Source organism: Capra hircus, chromosome 1, assembly GCF_001704415.2.
Source record: "Capra hircus breed San Clemente chromosome 1, ASM170441v1, whole genome shotgun sequence".
In the NCBI taxonomy this organism is placed as follows: Eukaryota; Metazoa; Chordata; class Mammalia; order Artiodactyla; family Bovidae; genus Capra; species Capra hircus.
The window spans coordinates 65886173-65907503 of NC_030808.1; the positions used below are offsets into that span (position 1 = coordinate 65886173).

General features: G+C 37.0%; 1 protein-coding gene across 1 annotated transcript in view; it reads right to left on the reverse strand.

Moving 5' to 3' along the window:
• Positions 1-19983, reverse strand: part of GOLGB1 (golgin B1) — an 80000-nt gene extending 60017 nt beyond the window's left edge. The window contains 7 exon segments of the mRNA XM_005675002.3: positions 51-173; positions 2641-2760; positions 5567-5695; positions 6801-6953; positions 7152-7304; positions 8487-8581; positions 19852-19983. Coding sequence (XP_005675059.2) covers positions 51-173; positions 2641-2760; positions 5567-5695; positions 6801-6953; positions 7152-7304; positions 8487-8579 — 771 coding nt within the window. The 5' untranslated portion in view covers positions 8580-8581; positions 19852-19983.

Consider the following 21331-nt stretch of genomic DNA (forward strand, 5'->3'; position numbering starts at 1 on the left):
TTAATTAAATGTTAACCAAAACAACATTCTACTAGGTTTTAGCAACACACCTGTTGCATCTCTGTTTCCACATCTGCCTGGGTTACTAACTGAAGAAGCTCATCTTCATGAAGACGAACCTGTGTCTCAAAACGGGCATCTTTCTCTCGGACCACCTGCTGCATGGAACTCAACTGAAGACACACACCAGAGAAACTATACAAGTTACACTCCCAGAATTATCACACAAACAAAACTCACAGACTATTCTCCAAACACAGACACTGAGAACTGATAAGACAATAGATATTTCAGATTAAATTTTGAATGTCAAAGGATGAGATTTTTGGAAGAGAGCTAGGCCTGATGGTAACTTCAAAATGTGAGAGAAAGCCTGCCATTAAATTCAGAAGTCAGCTTAAATATAAATTTTGAATAAAAACTATATTTGCATGGTTAAAACAATGTTTAAATATACAAGAGGTACATTTTTAAAAGATCTAAGGAGGTTAGAATATTAAACATACAAAGTTAGATTCCTGTTAAGCCCTAGACAATTTATTGAATATCACACTTGTGGTCAAAAACTTTCAATGAAATTCTCATGCCCTATAAAACCTCAAAATAATGTTATCTTCTACTCGAGATTCTCTACAACTGGAAATACAAATTTTTCTTTCAGGTCTTATTTTCAGAGAATTGCTTCTACCAAAGAACTTGGCATATTTCCATCCAATCCACACTGCCTCTCCAGACAGCTATTTTCAGCTGTCACTACCTGCAGGATTTTAGATCACCCTCATTTGTGACTGAATGAAAGGGAAATAAACTGACTGGTTGTGAGTTGCTCAGTATCAGTGTTTTCGTTTCGTTCTTAGGTTTTGTGTGTGTGTGTGTGTGTGTGTGTGTGTGCACATGCTTATTTACTTCCTTAAGATCTGTGGCTGAGCAGGCCAACCAGCTCTTCACTTGCCCATTTTGCACTGGTCCTTCAATCACTGTTGATTGTTCGATTTGTGACACTTTGAACCAAACTTGGCTCTCCTTCTAAGGTAGGAAGAAAAAAAATCTTAATGATATGGTTTTTTTTTTTTCCTCTACTGTATCTTTTATTTATTTTTTAATTGAAGGATAATTGATTTACAGAATTTTGTTGGTTTCTGCCATTATCTGGATTTTGATATCACTATAAATTTGAAATCCTGTGTTTCAAATGTGTAGGCACTGGAGTCCTTCATTAGCCAAACATATCTACACATCCTTTCCTATAAATGTCCATATTCTTTTTCCTGAGACTTTGCTCACACCATTCCCCACAATTGGAATATCCTTTCCCCACCCTGTTGAAACTATATTATCTATCCATCATTGTTTTACCTAAATCTTGAGTCTTCCATGTAAGATTCCTTGGTTGTCATATGCACAGTAACTTCTTTCATCTCACAAAATACTTTGTATTGCTGCTTGCTCTGAACATTCTGAATGGCTTATATTATGATGGATCAGTTAATACATTTATGTGTGTGTGTGTGTGTGTGTGTGTGTGTATATACCCATACACCTTGGCTTTCCATGTAGTAAGTCACTCAGTAAAAATATTCTGTATTTCCCCATCCTACATTGTATAATGTATACCAAAAAAGGACATGATAAAAGCTAATACACAAAACTTAAGATCTTAGAATATCCAATATTAAATTTATATACAGTAGTAGGTCATCCATAGACAGATAGTACCACTAATACTACAAGTTATCAATAAACATCAAACACCCAATGGATAAGGCACTTATTGTGCAAAGGCACTTGAGGGGAAAAAAATGTTTCTTGAGTCATTTGAGCATCATTAAAGGAAAAATATAAGAGTGAGTGGTCAAATGGGAAATTCAGAAAAATGGAAAGAATTGAGGATGGCAGTTCAAACAGTAGCAGAAAATAACTACTGGTACTGGTAGCAGAATAATTTCTGGTTATAGCAGAAACAACTATAAAGAAAAAAGTCACGTACTGGTGCCTTTTAACATTGAACCTCATAACTTGTACCACCTTCTCATTACATAAGCACTAATACTTTGATTATAATTTAACTTCTCATTAAGATTTTACTATGAAGGATGGACTTAGTCATTTGTATTTCTTTTGGTTTATCTAACAGTCTCTTTGGAACTCAGCATAAGCTCATTCCTTTCTAAAAGACTGAATCTTTGTATACTGTTAAAACCAAGTTTCTGGGCCTGTAGAACTAAGAAACAGCCATAAATTAAGCTATGGTGTATTCATCAAGGTAAATAATACTTCTCATTTCTTCTTCTACCACACCCTTCTACTTTCTACTGTAACATTCTAGCTACTATACTTTCACCTACTAAAGTTTTTAAAATAGACTGAATTGATTTGTCATGTAATAATATTAAGCTTTTTTTTTTCATTTTGTCATATATCTCATGAGCTACATTGTTTATTTTTTTATTTAAGTTTAAAAAATTTTTTTAATTGGAAGAAAATTTCTTGTTTTTATTTTTTTAATTGGAAGAAAATTGTTCTGTTTCTGCTGTACAACAATACAAATCAAGTATAAGTATACATATTCCCCCTCCCTCTCCCACCCTAATCTTAAACTTTCATGATTCTTTACTGAATCTTAGGTACCTCCCACCCTACCTGAGCAGCTTGCTCTGCCTGCGTCTGGCTGAGCTGGGTTTGCAAAGTGCTAATGAGTTCCTCCTTCTCTTGGAGCTGCTTCTTCATCACTAAAAATTCTTCCATCTCTGTTGAACAAGACTGAAGACATAGAAGGAAACAAATATTTATGCAAAAGAACTGGCACTCTTAACTCTGACCTCCCTTTTCATTTGCCCTAAGTACCTACCAATATCCTTCTAATTTCCATTTAACACTGAAGGGAATTGCATGAACTGTGGTTTTTTTTAAAAATTACCAAAATTACTTGTCAGAGGGAAACCAAAACAAGGGCAGCAGTTTTTCAATGTCTTTGAATCCTCACACAGAAACAGACAGTACAACTAGATAAAAAACCCAAAAACCCATGGACAATATTTATAGTAAAATTAGGAAGGCAGTACTACAAATGCTAAAATACACGTAGGTAGGGACAAACTACCAGAAGACTCTGGTATCAGAGTCTGTGCAATAGGAGGAAGGCAGCAACAGAGCAACATATGATTGCCTTGAGAACAGGAAAACCCCCAAACGGTCAATAAATTCTTACTGGGAAGCACAGTTGGCCAATCTTAGTACAACAGCGTGAGTTGGCAAAGCTTTTCCATTCTCTGATTCTGGCTGAGTAAAGGGGTCCACAGTAAAAAGGACAAAAAGGCTACAACAATCTGGCCTACCTGAAGTTTGAAAACTAACTCATTAGGACTGCCACCCAAAATACAAACTGCACCAAGAAGAAACTTCCAGGTGTGAAATAGAAATTAAACAGAATAGGGATAACAGAAATAGAAGACAAAGAAGGGCTTCACATGTGCTATACAATTCATCATCGACTAGCCACATGTGGCTATCAAGGGCTTGAAATATGCCTAACATAAGTGAGAAATTAAATTATTAATATTAGCTCATTTTAATTAATTTAAGAATAAATTATTTTCCATTAAATACAATTATGTTTTTGTATGATTATATTTCACTTTACCTGCTGTATCATGCAATATACTGTTGAACCGCTGTGCATGTAATAAGTGTGCATGTTGCTCCTAGTGTTAACAATAAACACATCAGCTGTCCAGACAGTGTCAATGGATTGATGCAATTTAAATGACTTTTTTCCTATACACCTATGTGATGTGCTTACTTGAATACTTAATGAAGAAAGTATGAATAATAGTTGACATCTATGTAAATCATAATCATGATTAAACCATAATATACTTAATTAAAATATAAATATTTATTTTTATCATTTTTCTAGTTCAAAAATAAGTAGAGATATACTTTTAAATTTAAAATAAAGGTATATTACTGATGCATAGCTCATTCCTTTTATTTCTAAATAGTATCCCATTGTGTATTTAAATATTCTCCTGCTGACAGATATTATTTCTGGCTTTTGGTTTCACAAGTAAAGCTGCTATGCATATGCATATACAATTCCTTTTGTGAACATGTGCTTTCATTTTCACACATGTTGCTTTAAAGTTGATTTTTTTCAAATTAACTATCCTAAATAATTAGCCAGTTTCTAAGTATGGATGCAAATATTAAAGGAAAATTATGTTTGGCCCTCAGTTCAGTGACAGGGAAGTTTCTAAATATGTATGGAAAAATTTGAGCATATGAGTCTATTTTCTCAACTGGAAATTTTATGAAATCTAAACACAGATAAAGTATTTCCAATGAAAATTTAGCATCCAAGTTGAGATATAAAATACAAACTAAATTTCAGACTTGGTGCAGAAAAAAAATGTAAATTAACATAAAAATAATTTTTATATTAATCTGAAAAGTATATTTTTAATATACTGGGCTCAATGAAATAATTATTAAAATTAATTTTACCTGTTTCTTCTTTATCTTTTACAATATAGGTGCTAAAAAATTTAAAATTATACATGTGACTCACATTATATTACTATTAAGCAATGTTGGTACAGATCAGAGTAAAGGGCAGGGGGAAGGCCAGGAAAACTCAGAAATCTACCTGCCTTATTTTTGAACACAACACAAAAATAACAAAAAAGAGAAGTCTGTTAAATAAAAAACATTTTCCTCAATCAGGCCTCCTTCAATAAGTTTAGGAGAATTAATTTCACACAAAAATAAGAAACATAAAAGGATCAAGGTCAAATTCCATCCAAAGTTATCATTAAGCAAAAAAAAAAGAAGAAAACCAAGCAGGTGAGAAAAGCATACCATAGGCAAGCTCAAAGTAAAAATTGCAATCTATTTCAAAAGGTATTTTTAAAAATAAGAAAATTACATAAGACATACAAGAACAGTTTTAAAATCAGAATTAGAAAAATTCAGAAATGAGGTGACAAAATTCAGGAAAAATCCGATTCTTTTGAATCAAAATGAGTCCTGAAAAGAACATAAAACAAGAACACAAAACACAAAACAGTTTATTTTGAACACAAAACAATTTATTTACAAAAGTAAATAAACACAAAATAGAATGCCTTAAAGAAGAAAAAAAAAAGAAGAAACTTTAGAAAATGAAGAGATAAAAAGGAACTGAAAGTAACAAATACGGAAGATAATCAAAGGTGAAACATATGGGTAATAGAAGTCCCTAAAGAAGAAAACAGACCAAATACTACAAGCTATATGATTCAAGAAAACTCTTCTGAAATAGAATGTGTGAAACTATTTATTGAAAAAGATATCTGGCTATCTACAAATATCAACTATGGATGATAAACACCAATGCACAGTCTAGTAGAATTACTAGACTTAGTGGAGAAGGAAAGATAAGAGGAAAGAAAAGGGAAGGGAACAAGAAAGGAAGGAGTTGATAGAGACAGAAAAATATTATATGACTATTGTTGTTACTTAGTATAATAATCCATTGGGCTTTAGTGATTTGTTAACTTAATGATTATGAGGTAACTTACACCCCTACCTGTGCAGCTTGGTTTGCCTGTGCCTGGGTAAGTTGGGCTTGCAAACTGGTAATTAGTTCCTCTTTCTCCTGGAGTTTATGTTTTATCTTTTCTACTTCTATCTCTTCCTCTGTAGAACTCTTGTCATGCTGAAAACGCAGGGAATAAAGTTATTTATTTAAAAGAATCTAATTTGCCCTATACAGCTCCTTGATTATAGTATTATCCAATAAATGGGAGCAAAAAATAACACTTGACCTAACAAAGAAGCAATCTTAGAGTTTTCGAGTTTGCATACGGCCAAGAAGTTCCTGTAAGACCCATCCTTCCTCACTATAAACTGGACAAGAATAGACAAATAGCTATCTGAAAATAATGAAGAGCAACCAGAAGCAAGAGGATACCAGAAGGGAGCTGATACCTTGGAGAAATGACACCAAATTTCCTATTTTTACAGTTTTTAGTCTGAGGGCAAAATCAGTCAGTGCCATACAGGACTAAAACTTAACATAAAACTCATAATCCCACTTCCTTGAAGAACTAGAGGGCAGAATTCAGGAAAACATAGCTGCTAAGTGAAGGACAAAAAATCATAAGAGAGACAGAAGGAGGGGAGGAACTAAAATCTTTCAACAGTCTTTTTTTTTTCTTTCTGAAAGCTCTTCTTTTGACTGAACCAGATTCTGCCTCCCAACTGAATTCACCACCACTCCTTGCCCTCCAAAATGAATCTATTCTGCTTATTGGAACCACACAGAATAATTTTACACTTTCTTCCACATAACAGTCTGAGAAGAATAAGAGAAGCTTCTAAAATCAGCTTTGAGAAGCTAAATAAGGCTATCTACCAATGCAGGAAAAGTAATATCTTCTGAGCATTAGACCCAGGAAGGAAAGACTAACCAGGGTACTAGCAACCCAAGGGTTATGCCTAAAGAATTTAGAGATCACCTAGTTTACTCTTCTAACCAAGGATTCAAAAGCTAAATGCCTCACTTCAATATTTACTTCTTCTTGCTAGCCTTTTTAATTCTCTGCAAGGGTAGGTTACAACTGATACTTAACTTCCATGTTTTTTGTTGGCCTTTTATTCTGTGCTTGGTCCATAGCCCAGTTAGACTGCGAACTCAATAAAAGGACAGCATTTAGTGCTATTATTACTTCAGCTTCATAAATGTTTGTGATTGGTGAAGATCTGCTACAACAAGAGGCTTTTGCTCCTGAGGACGTGTATATTATACCCAGTTACTATACCTTGGAGAGTTGCTCCTCTGACTGAGGTTCAGTGGACAGAACAGTCCCTCCTTGTGCCTTCATCTCTTCTATGTGTTTATTCAAAGAAGTTAATTTGGCCTTAGCATGAAGTTTTAGCTTTTTTATTTTGTTATCAGCAGCTTTTCTTTCTTCCTGTCAGAGAACAATGATGGTAAATACACAAATGTTTATTCATCACTTATCCAGTATATAACAAAAGTTATTCTCAGTAGGCATCATCTTACGGTATTAGGAAAATCAGATTCTCTATTACTCTAAGTGAAGAGAAAAACTGAAGCTACTCTTATGTCTGTCTTTTATCAAATGCTTGGCAAGAAAGGGCAATGGTACCTGTAGAACTTCATCCTTCTGCTGCAATTCAGCATCCTTCTGTCTAATGATTTCTTTTAGTTCCACCACCAACTGTTCTACGTAAGCCAGGCGCTCCAGAACATCCTCTTGGGTTCTATCATTAAATTCCATGTCAGATTCTTGGGGTAATTCCTGGTATTTAGACAAAAAGTTGCCAATTTACGAGTGAAAAGGTATAAACTTCCCAACAGGAGTTTCTTCATTCTAACTTCATCTTATCTCTTGTCCTTACTTAAGAAATCTTTCCAAGGAGATGGGGGTTCAAGGGCAGAGTATGGGTTGGAGGAAAGAAGAGGCCTTAGGTGTCAAGAATGGGGCTTGGCTTATGTAAATGTTGCAGTCTAGTGGTATAATTCCCTGGGACTGAATTCCTTAGGCTGGGGAAAACCCTCCAGAGATGTTGCTTGGGTTTTATTAGAAGAGCTGTTTGGAATGGATGAGAGTTGCAAAAAAGGAGGGGCTGTAGAGGATGGCTGAGGGTGGAGGAGGAGGGTGGGTAGGGAGGGGGAGTGAAGTGAGTTTATGTACACTATGATGCTGTGTGGGAGTGGACAGAGACATACTCATACTTACCTGGCAGGGGAAATAAAAAATTTTTAAATGGTTTAAATTTTAAAAAGACACCTTTTCAACAATAATTACCCAATATTATTATTATCCAATAATTATTATCAGAGCCATTGCAATACATATTATTTTGCAAATGTTAACCATTTACAAACATTATCTCATTTACGGTCTTATTATACTAATTTTACCAAAGAGAAAAATAAAGGGAAGCAAAGATCACATAAACATTAAATGAAAGAGCCCAAAATTTAAAATTAAGAGAGTAGTTGAATAAAATTCTCTTAGCCACCAGGAAACACTGCTTGTCTTTTCAGAAAGTGAAAGGACTTTCTTTGATTCCTATGTGAACTTCAAAAACTACAATACAAACTATAAGTGAAGGGCTAGATGAGTTTATAATGGCAAACAGTCTGAAACCAGAGAGTTGCTCCATTTCTTGTTTCAGAGGTTTCCTGTGAAACAAGAGAACATACCTGAGCTAAAACAATCTAGTACTAAGCAAGCCCCAGGGGGACAAATGGAGACACTCTTTCTAATCTTATCCAGGACTTGATTTCCACTACTGGGCCTTACAGGCTACAACCTTACAGGAAAAGGAGCATTTACAAAGCCTCAATATTTTTCTTAATCTTCTCTTCCACCTAGCATAAGGGAGGCTGCTCACTCTCTTTCATCTTAAATCCTTGTCATCAGAAGAACATGGAATATACATCTCATCAGCTTAAACAGAACAGAGCTACTCACAGGTTCTAAGGAAGCCCTCATATTCTCATCAGTGTCATCTCCTGATAATTCATGTAAAACAACATTTGCTAATCCTGACAGTCGACTCAGCATTTCTGCAAGAAAAGAAAGAATCAGTCAAATGGACACATGTTTCTCCTATGATGGTAACTGTATCATCTAGAAGTGAAATAAGAAAACTGTGCAGGTGATATACACATATACATTACACTACACAGCATGATGATGGCTTTAAAAAGGCTTCTGAGTATGTACAGTGTAGTAAAACACTGTTCTTTTCAGTGATAACTACACAGAGATTTTTAAGCACCATCACTAATATTTTTTAAATGAAATACAAATACATAATTGTTAGTGCAAAATAATATACCTAAAGGTTATCTTTAATGGTTACAGGTTTCCTTTAATCATAATTTCATGGGCAAACATGAAATTCTAACTATTCTTTCCCCTGTCAGACTATTGTCTACTTCTAATTTGTCAAATACACCTCATCGTTCAACAAATGTTCTTCTTTTTACCTGCAGAAATTAATAAAACTGAAAACAGAAAAATAGAGAAAATGAATAAAACCAAAAGTTGATTCTTTGAAGAAATGAATAAAATATACAAAGCTCAGTTAGGCTGACAACAAAAAAAGAGAGAAGACACAAATTATTAACATCAGATATGAAAGAGGAAAGAAACATTACTACTGACCTAAGGAAAACTATAAATAACTCTATGCCTATAAATTCATCAACATAGATGAACTAGGCCTTGGAAGATAACAAGCCACCAAATCTCACATAAGAAGAAACAGAACCTGAAAACCAGCCCCCCACACATACTCTTTCTCTTTTCTTCCTTATTTAATCATTCATTCATTTAGATCAGTATCACTCGCCAGTCCATAAAGCCCTTAAAAGTGAGAATATTAATGTTCTGATAGGAAAAATAAAAATAAACTGGACCGTGCGTAGCATTATCATGTACAATTATGGTAAATTTTATGCTAACAAAATATTATTTGGGTTTTAAAATCCTCAGCAAGAAGAAACAGAAATGTAAAAGCTATAGCACAAAACAGGCACTCGAATAAAACTAGACTGCTATCATTTTCTTTCACTTAGAGTACTAATAGTGTTTAGGGCAGCCACAGTCCCCAATTAAGAAATGGCAAGACATTTGTTTCTATGCTGTGTTTAGTCGCTCAGTCATATCCAATTTTTTGTGACTCCATGGACTATAGCCTGCCAGGCACCTCTGTCCATGGGGATTCTCCAGACAGAAATACTGGAGTGGGTTGAGATCTTCCAAACCCAGGTATAGAACCCAGGTCTCCCACATTGCAGGCAGATTCTTTACCGTCTGAGCCACCAGGGAAGCCCAACAACAGTGGAGAGGGTAGACTGTCCCTTCTCCAGGGGATCTTCGCAACCCAGGAATAGAACTGGGATCTCCTGCATAGAAGGCCAATTCTTCACCGGCTGAGCTACCAGGGGAGCTCTTCGTTTCTATAACAGGTTACTAAGACAAGCAGTATATGGCATCTTGAAAAGATGCGTACAACAGGAAAGGAGGAGAGAATCACACCTAGGAGGGCAACATAGGGCCATATATAACTAACTAGTGAAATGGCAATGTAAGAGTCATATACAAGTGCTTAGGAACATAATTTCATGCAAAGATGGGCACAATAAAGGACAGAAATGGTATGGACCTAACAGAAGCAGAAGATATTAAGAAGAGGTGACAAGCATACACCGAAGAACTATACAAAAAAGATCTTCATGACCCTGATAACCACGATGGTGTGATCACCCACCTAGAGGCATATATCCTGGAAGGAGAAGTCAAGTGGGCCTTAGAAAGCATCACTACGAACAAAGCTAGTGGAGGTGATGGAATTCCAGTTGAACTATTTCAAATCCTCAAAGATGATGCTGTGAAAGTGATGCACTCAATATGCCAATAAATTCGGAAAACTCAGCAGTGGCCACAGGACTGGAAAAGGTCAATTTTCATTCCTATCTCAAAGAAAGGCAATGCCAAAGAATGTTCAAAGTACCACACAACTGCACTCATCTCACACACTACAGAGTAATGGTCAAAATTCTCCAAGCTAGGCTTCAACAGTATGTGAACTGTGAACTTCCAGAGGTTCAAGCTGGATTTAGAAAAGGCAGAGGAACCAGAGATCAAATTGCCAACATCTGCTGGATCATCAAAAACACAAGAGAGTTCCAGAAAAACATCTACTACTTCTTTATTGACTATGCCAAAGCCTTTGTGTGGATCACAACAAACTGTGGAAAATTCTTAGAGATGGGAATACCAGACCTAACCTGCCTCCTGAGAAATCTATATGCAGGTCAAGAAGTAACAGTTAGAACTGGACATGGAACAACAGACTGGCTCTAAATCAGGAAAGGAGTACCTCAAGGCTGTATATTGTCACCCTGCTTATTTAACGTCTATGCAGAGTACATCATGCAAAATGCGGGGCTGGATAAAGCACAAGCTGGAATCAAGACTGCTGGGAGAAACATCAATAACGTCAGATATGCAGATAACACCACCCTTATGGCAGAAAGCAAAGAAGAACTAAAGAGCCTCTTGATGAAAGTGAAACAGGAGAGTGAAAATGTTGGCTTAAAAGTCAACACTGAGAAAACTAAGATCATGGTCCCATCAGTTCGTGGCAAATAGATTGGGAAACAATGCAAACAGTTGAGAGACTTTATTTTCTTGGGCTCCAAAATCACTGCAGATGGTGACTGCAGCCATGGAATTAAAAGACACTTGCTTCCTGGAAGAAAAGCTATAGCCAACCTAGACAGCATATTAAAAAGCAGAGATATTACTCTGTTAACAAAGATCCATCTAGTCAAAGCTATGGTTTTTCCAGTAGTCATGTATGGATGTGAGAGTTGGACTATAAAAAGCTGAGGGCCAAAGAATTGATGCTTTTGAACTGTAGTGTTGGAGATGAATCTTAAGAGTCCCTTGGACTGCAAGGAGATCCAACCAGTCCATTCTAAAGGAAATCAGTTCTGAATATTCATTGGAAGGACTGATGCTGAAGCTGAAACTCTAATACTTTGGCCACCTGATACAAAGAACTGATTCATCTGAAAAGACCCTGATGCTGGGAAAGATTGAAGGCAGAAGGAGAAGTGGACAACAGAAGATGACATAGTTGGATGGCATCACCGACTCAGTGGACATGAGTTTGAGTAAATTCCAGGAGTTGGTGATGGACAGGGAGGCCTGGCGTGCTGAGGTCTATGAGATCGCAAAGAGTCAGACACAACTGAGTGACTAAACTGAAGGAACATAATAATCACTCATCAAGTTATGAGACTCATAAATACAATTATTAAGAAAACAAACAAAACTCACCAGGACACAGATTCTAAACTTTCAACTCTAGTGATTCAATTTTCTGTAGGAACCATTATTGATAGAAATGAACACTATAACTAAAGAGTCTTTATTAGGCACAGAAATTTGTACTAATCAAACAGTCATAATAGAACCTAACTTACCAAACATAATCACTTTATCTTTAGATTTTTCAGACTCTGTTAAGAATAATAGCAGGAAAAAGAAAAAAAAAAAAAAGAACAACCAACTGATGGGACCCTGAGAAGATGGCAGTAGCAGACAGCATACCTTTTGGATCTTCCTAAATTCCCATATAAAAATAGACAAAACAACTAGATAACAAAATTTTAAAAACCCATAGACAGTCTTTACCAAAACAAACAAGCAACAAATAATGAGACACAGTTTCCCACAAACTCCAGAGTAAACATGGATATAGAAAAAATATCCAAGCCACAAGATTCATAGTCATCCAAGGAAGAAGGGGGAACCAAAGGGTAGCAGAATGTGCCACTCATTCCAAAATATGCCACTTGGCATAAGGATTATTTTTTTAGCTAAAGACAGCTGGAAAACAGCAGGTACAGGTAGAGTGTGCTGATCTCCCCTTTTCTTCCTAAAAGGAACAGCTAAAACACTCATATGGAAGATGTTCTCTCTATACCATGAAGAAAATAATACTGTTATCTCCAGGGAAGGGAGCTGAGGCCCAAAGAATTTATAAGGCTGAATCTTATAAAGTAAGCCTTACCTCCCTAGTCACTGGTCTGTGATTAATGACCTCCTTGTCTTGTCTCATTTTCACAAACACTAACGTGAGTTTGGGAGAGGTCAAGTCCAACCTTCACTGACGACCTTTAAGGGGCTCAAGATTTTTGTGGAAGAAGTAAGTGCAACTGCGATGGAAACAGTAAGAGAACTATCAATAGAACTAAAAGTAGAGGCTGAAAATGTGACTGAATCGCTGCAATCTCAAGATAAATCTTTTACAGATGAGGAGTTGCTGCTTCTAGATGAGCAAAGAAAGCGGTTTCATGAGATGGAATCTACTACGGTGAACAAACTATGAAGACTGTTGAAACTACAACAATTTAGAGTATTACATAAACTCAGTTGATAAAGTAGTGGCAGGGTTTTCAAAGAAATTCTACTGTGTGTAAAATGCTATCAAACAGCACTGCATGCTACAGAGAATTTGTTCATGAAAGGAGAGTTAATCGATACAGCAAAGTTCATTGCTGCCTTATTTTTAAAAACTGCCACAACCATTCTAACTTTCAGCAACTACCACTCTGATCAGTCAGCAGCCATGAACATCAATGGAGAAAGGAGTGAAATCCAAAGTATGGAGTTTAGTTAATAGTAGTGCACCGCTATTGGTTTTCTAGTTTTGACAAATGTCTTTTATGAATGTGACGTGTTAACATTAGAGACTACTGCGTGAGGGGGACAGTAAACTCTGAATTATCTTTGTATACTTTCTATGATGAATTTAAAATTATTCCTAATAACTTGTTTCTTTAAAAAATTCAAAGAAATAAATAGTAAAGAAGGAATCAAGAGAAGTGATAAATACTGAAGGTAGGCAAGGAGGATAATAGGATTCCCTGAAAAAGAAAACCAAAGCAAAGGTACCGAACACACACACACACACACAAAGTCCAAGAGCACTTATCTAAAAATTTTTTAAAGATTTGAAGTAACATATTGAAAGAAGCCATCAGGTACCTGAGAATATCAACCCAAAATGACCGGCAAGACATTCTAGTAAAATTTTTTAAAATCCTTTGAGATTTAGGCTGAAATATCATGTAACTTATAAGCCAACAACAACAACAGCAACAACAAAAAGACTCTCAGACTTTTCAACAGTAATATTTTTGTCAGAAAAAAAAAATGGTGTTACAGATTTGAGATATTTAAGGAAAGAAGAGGCAAGTTAAAGATTCTATTTTTAGCAAAAATGACCTGCATATGTAAGGAGCACAGACAGAATGTTATGAACTTGCAAGAAAATTCATGATAAAATTTCCCAGGAGCCTTTCCTAAGGCATCTGTTAAGAGAGAGAGCTTGAGACAACCAAAATGACTAAAGAAACATCATCATAAGGACTGGTGATAAGCACTAAATACGTTACTCATAGAACTAAGGCCAGGATGGAGAGAGAATAGTATTTAATGATTCTATGCTCTGAGAACATATAGGCCTCCAATTTTAAAAATTGGGGAAAACATGAATAGCATATGTAAAAGAAACAATAAAATTTTTAAAAATCAAAATTGGTGGTGATCATTATCAGTATTATTATTCCCTGACTATTATATGCTTCCTGTGGACTTAAAGTAATTATGGGCATAGTAATTCTATTATATACTCATTATGGAAAAAGGAGACAAACATATAGTACCAAAAAAATTAAGAATCCCCAAGTAAAAACTAATCTTGAATTTCAAACAAAAGTGTTACTATGAACCTACAGGGTATTTTACCTTAGTAAATATATTTTCCTAGCTCTGTCCATTGAAAAAACAATGACAAACTGAAAAGCAATAAATATCTCTAGTGCCTAGACTGGAGTCTTAAAACACTATTTCCCATTAAAAAAAAAAAAAGAAAGAAGTAACTTTAAAAATAAAATAGGAGGGCTTCTTAGAGAAAATGACTGATTTCAGTTGAAGCAGGAAATGGCACAAAACGAGCTTGAAACATCTTATCACACAAAACTGCAAGGAAACTATCAAAGACTAATGTAGAGTCATGTTAAAGGGGCCCAAGAGACAAACTGAAGAAGTTCCCACAGGACAAAGGAACAACTGAGTTTCTAATAAGAATATGAATTAAATTGCAAAAGATATTTAAATCCACCAAAATATTAAAATCCACAAGTTCATAATAATAAACTGGTCATCATCTGAACTAAGAATTGTGAAAACTAGGTTAAGCACAAGGATTTTCTTGTCTTTTCTATTTGGACTTTACCACTTAGGAAGCAAATAGTAGATGAGGGGACACATCTCTACTTATAAAGTTACTCCAGGTAACAAATGAAAACAATGGTAGAACCGGAGTATCTAGTCTAATATTTTGCAACTCTAATGAATTCATGGATCTAAACATTGAACATGGAGAGCTGCTAGTCTCAAAGAAGAGCAAAACCAGACATCATGTGCCATTTGATGAAAGAAAACACCACCATCTATAGACTTCCCAAAGGGACTGAATCTCAGTCTGGTAAACTCTCTGGATCCAGCTGCCAATTTCCAAGAAATGCAGAGGACAGAGGAATACGCTGAACTGCTCCATGAAAGTGCAGTTCCCAGACTGTGGGGAAAAGGCCTTGGTTCTTCAACAGAAACTGAAAAAAACCCAGGATGGTATGCCTAGATCAAATTTTTTACATATCATCATTAGCCACGCAGAATGTGATTGACATGTATTTTCTACTGTGAAAATATGAATTTTTTCATTTTCCAAATATAAAATTTAAATCGTGAATATTTCTCAAAGCTAACACTGCCCCCAATCCACCATTACAACATATGAGATTTGGATGTCTAGAAGGGTCAGCATCCTACGAATTATTGCACATGAACAACACATACAGATGAACATAGGATAATGATAATATTAATGGTAACAATTACTGAACATCTGTATCAAACACTCTATATACATTTTTTCCCAATCATTAAATCTGCAAAATAGATATTATCATCATCCTCATCTTTTATAGATGAAAAAACTGACACTCAGAGAAACTAAAACTTTTTAAAGATCCCTCAGCTAAATAAGCATTACTGAATAAGATAAATGCTCATTCAATGGAAAATGTGTTCACTCACAACTGTTTAAAAATTTTTATATCTGAAGGGAAAGATCAGTATCAGGGAAGAATTGCTTCAGGCCAAAGTAAAAGGAATTTCTCAAAGACTGATTCAACAATCCTGAGAGGTCCTGAGTAGATGGCACAGTGGGAAGAGTGAAAAATTGGGAGCCAGGCACTGAGCTTTCAGTCCGGCCTCCAGCACAACGTTATATTATACTGGTAAGTCACTTGCCAGTTTCCACATCTTAAAATGAATAAGATTAACAAGGAGCATCCTAATGCCCAGTATTATGACTCTATGATGCAAGAGTGATTTCTATAGCTGGTGACATTAAAGGAATTCATAGCAGTGTAAAATGAAGGCCATCCTGGGCACCTACAGTTAAGTGCTTTAGGCAGCTCAGAGGTTGGGGACTTGAGGGCAAGAGAGCCACAAGTAGCCATGCTTAAGTTAAATGAAGAAAGATGGATCTCTGCCTCTGATAGGCTCACTGTGGGATAGAAATTGGTAAATGCACATATAAAAATTAGTAAAGGAGGAAATATATAGTAATAAATTCATTTGAGGAATATCTGTGACTACGGGACAATCGGCGCTCTTGCTGTTATTATATAAAGCACCAAAATCACAAACAGTAACCTGGGAAAAGAATAAAATAAAAAGCTTTATGCCAAGGCTGTAGTTCAATAAAACATTCAGGCAAATAAAACAATCTGTCAAAGTCAGTGCTGGCCACACCTTCTACAAACTCTGCCACAGGATCTCAACACTTTTGTGTTGAGGTGGCATTTAGAATCCAAGGAGTCTTCTTTTCTCAGTCTTCACTGCTAATAATAATTTTAAAAATATCCACTCCGTGTGGAGTATTATGCTAAGAATCACAAAAATATAAAAAGAAATATATGGTATGTCCCTAACCACAGAGAATCCAGTACAAAATGCATGGGAAAATAAACTGAAGACAGTGACTATATGTCTGTGACTACATGCATACACACCATTTGCTCTGGAATTTAGTCACATTTTCCCACTGAAACAACAACACAGAAAATGGTTATAGTTCCAGGTCACTCCTCAAACTTATTCAATGCATGTTTAATTGCCCCTCAGTAGTTTTCCTTAATGCTAAGTGATCCTCAACCAGTTTGAGAAACTAATAGGAATGGTGCTATATAGCTGGGAAAATCATATGCAATATTATGATATAATTTTAGAATTAGAAAATGAAAAACTATTTTTCATGATATAAAAAACTAGTTTTCATTCAAGAAATTTAGAAATAAATGGTAGTAATATAATCTATATACACAGTACTATCACTTTACTTATAATTATTTATCCTCATCATTTTACTTATTTTATTATTAAAACAACTCCAAGGAGGTTCTTTGGATATCCCCAGTATTAATGTGAATAAACTAAGGCATAAGCAGGCTAATTTTCCCAGTCACATAGCTCGACAAAGCTTCTTGACTGGTAGAGAAATGGATGATAATCTATTTTCTGAGCAAACTCATCACCCAACATTCTTTACTGGGGCTGAAAATAGGGCTTGGAGGCATGAGGGCACTCATATACTTATATATACTTATAGTTACATAACCACTTTTTTTTTTCCCCAACAGTAGTAAAGTGAAATGACTCAGAGTGGTAGGGCCCCAGAGAATTCCATATTATTTATACCACAGATAGGCTCATGCAAGGGCACAAAGGATATATGTACATGCTATTCACTACAGCGGTATTTGAGATGGCTAATGACTGAAAACAATCTCCATGTCCATCAGTAGGGCACAGGCTAAATATATTTTGATATTTCTACAGGGCAAAGCTGAACAGCCTTTTAACAGAACAGCCTTTTAGTATTAAGATAGGAAAAAAATAGTGTAAAATAACAGTTACATTATTATTCAACTTGTGTGAGAGAGAAAAGGAGAGAGATGTTTAATACAAATGTGCTTGAATATGATTAGAAAATTTCTTAACAATAAAGAAATTATTTACAGTGCATACTTCTGGGAAGTAGAGAGTGGGGAAAAGGATCAGTATATAGCAAAGAAAGAGATCTTTGTTTTGATATCCTTTTGTAGTGAATTTACTTTTACCAAAAGCACGTATTGCTGATTTTATATTACCTTAATTAAAAACGGAGTATTACAGATCCTAACATCCTTTCAAATAGTGGTTCCTAACAATAGGCCAGTATGTAATGATCAGTGGGGAGATGTGTCCCAAATAACTTATTTCTAATAGTTGTTAAGCTAGAGAAGTTTATGAATTATTTTTTATCAACAAGAATAAAATCAGCATCTCTTTAATTAATCCACTAGTACAAAGGGGAAAGAAAGACACTTTTAAGATTCAAACAGAAGAAAAAAAAAAGAATTGCATCCTAAAGATGATTAATTTTAAGAAAGGCTGCATCCCAGAGGAATGGAGGTCCTCAAAAAATGAAAAAGGATTCTCCCCTTCTGGAAGTCTTCAGAGATGCAAACACTTTGCAAAAAGTAAGGAAACACCTTTATGTAATCTCTAGATTGGGTTGGGAGTGTCCCAGAAAATGAGGAGGAATTTTTCATCTTTTTTAATATGTTTTTGTATAGTTTATAAATAATATATTTACAGTGCTATTAATATACTATTTATAATTAAGTATACAGTATTTAGAGGATGGTTGCTCAAATATGTTTTACTGATAGAGCAAACAGTCAAAAATGTTTGGAAACTACTGACATAGTCCAACAAATTTAACAGTTAAGAGGAAAGCATAAATGATCCTTTCATGGTCAAAGGATAAAAATTAAAAGCTGTGTAACAGTGTACGAAGTTTTTGAATTCTCTTCAGTTTTTTCCAGTATCAATCCATGATCATATCCTGTCACTTCCCCAAAGAACATTTCCTGATTTGACCATTCATAATAATTCTGACCATCCCAATTTAATTCCTTCATTCTTTTGAAAAGACCTCCAGACTATCTGCATGGAGCTCTTCACTGCCAGCTTGTTCAGAACTGTGAGATTCTTTTTTTTTTAAACTTTTCATTTTCTATTGGAATATACCTGATTAATAATGTGACAGTTTCAAGTGTGGGGAGAGGGACTTACCTATACATATACACGTATCCATTCTCCCCCAAACCCCTCTCCCATCCAGGCTGCAACGTAACATTAAACAGAGTTCCCTGTGCTATAATACAGTAGATCCTTGGTGGGTATCCATTTTAAAAAATAGCAGTGTGTATATATTGAGATTCTTTAAAAGCTCAGAAAACTTCCAACTATTTCCAAAAGTGAAAGTACTTATCCAGTGATTTTTAAATATCTCTGGCCCTCTTAAATTGTCTTCTCCCTACAGACCAACTGGAACTCCTTAAGTCGGACAAAAATTCCTCAGTTGTCCAGCGGCTCATCCTCCCTTTCACACTCCTACACGTCACTCCTCTTATGCAGAATAAACACAATCCACACCACCAAATCAAGATCAAGCCCCCCCCCCCACACACACACCCCAACTCTCTTCAGGATTCCCTTTCCTCTTACAGCCTGCCCACCTCTGATTCCTGGGATTTTAGTGTTGATGGGATCGCACGATTAGTCCCCTTCTCTGAATCTCTCCAGCAACTCATTAGCGGGATCGTTCTATAGGCCCTCTTCAGCATTATTATTCCCAACGTTTCTGCTATCTCTGCCCTCAAGACTTTCGATTTGTTTGGGTCCCGCCTCCCCTTCCCGACTCTAAGTTTGTTTAGGGCCGGAGCGCAGGGCCCCGGCAGGTTCTCCCCGACGCTGGCTGCTGCGTACGCAGGTCAGCCTGCGAAGGCCGCTCAGGGAACAAGGCCGTGAGGGGAGGACTGTCCGGAACGCCTTTCTCCACCGCTCCCGGAGAAGAAACTTCCTGGGAAGGGGACAGACAGTGGATATGTGTCTAGAGGCCGCATAGCGCGACCCCGAAGCCATCCGGCGAGGCCAGCCGGCGCGTGGACGATTACAACTAGGCCTGGTAGGTGAAGGGAGGCGGATAGAAAGGCCAGATCCTGGGCTGAATCAGGAGAGGCGGGACGGGGAGAGGACCGAGTGTAGCTGCTTCGGGAGCCCCGCGGGGCCTGTGGCGGGGGTGACCGTTACAAGACTCAAGAAGGCGAAGAGTTGGGGAATGTCCCCCACTCACCTGGAAGAGGCTGTCGCCGGAGGCTCCAGCTGCCCCCTCCCAAATTTAAGCCACGTCAGCTCAGGAATCCCGTACGCGACACCTACCACCGCCGCGCCCCGCCAAGGGACTCAGCCACTAGCAGTTGGGACGGAAGATAGGATTAGGATATGGACCAATCAGGATGGTCGGCAGGACGTTACCAGGGAGACCAGGCACGCCTTGTTTGTAACTAACCCATCAACAATGCAAGAGACCAATCGATGTCGGGAAACGCTCCGCTTCCTCAAAGAAACAGCCAATGGTCTCTGAAGAGCGGAGCAAGGGCGGAGTCAGACGCGACCAAGTGTTCCGGAAGAAAATCTGTGGAAGAGCCGGAAATGCCGAGAGGGCGGGCGTTCTGTTTAGGGTCAGGTGTTTCCAAAGTGAGATGGGTCGGCTGATTTCTTCTAATTCCTGCACGAGGTTGACCGTGCCTGACTTAGATTACGGCTTGGGCTTTTGCAGAGACACTGCACAGCGGGAATCAGCTGCCATGAGGATTGTTGAATGAGACGTGAGAAGGGAATGGGGATGTGAGTTTTGCTCGTGGGGTCATAAAATATTACAGCCGGAAAGTAGGTTGTCTAATATGACCTTTTCCCTTTACTGATGAAAAATGAGAATCAAGTTAAAGTGACTCGCCCAAAGACAGTGACTTACTAATGAAACTCGGGCTAGAACCTGGCGTCTGTATGAAACAATCAGAGGTGTTTCTAAGGACGTGAGGGAGAGAGAGAACGGTGAAAACTAGGAAATGCCTTTTAAGAAGTGGAGCTTAAATTGGCTCTTAGCAGAGGCTGAGGGTTCGGTTCCTGGAACAGGAGTCAATGACGCGCTCCGGTAACAGCGCGGGAAACATGCATTCTCTCCTTGAGCCCCCAAGGAAGGACGGGAAGTAGCCAGTTCTGTGATTTCAGGCACTGTCTTGACAATGAGTATTATTTGAATTGTTGAGTCTTACTGTGTACCAGGCACTGAGCCCACCGTATGCATCCTTACCCTAATCCTTACATAACCCTTTGAGGTTCAGTAAGGCCTCTGCTCGCTACCCATCTAAAATTGTTATCGCCTGTAATTACTGTGTACTTTTCTTGGGCCTGTACATATAGCTGCAGTCAAGAAAGAAAAGTTCCTGCCCTTTTGAAAATAATTTAGCGAAGAGAGAGAAAAACAGTTGGCCCTTCAACAATACAGGTGTGTGTTGCACTTATACACTATATACACTTATACACTAATTTTTTTAAAAAAATAAATATTACACTGTTTGGCCTGTGGTTGGTTCAACCTGTGAATACAGAACCACCTGTAAAGAAGAAACAGGTATAGGGAGAACCAACTGTGATTTATTCTGGGGTTTAGGACTGCAGAGGGTCTGAACCCATAATTCCCACACTGTTCAAGGATCAACCTTAATATGGTAGATGGCAAAATGCCTAGGGAAAAATAAGCAGAGAAGGGG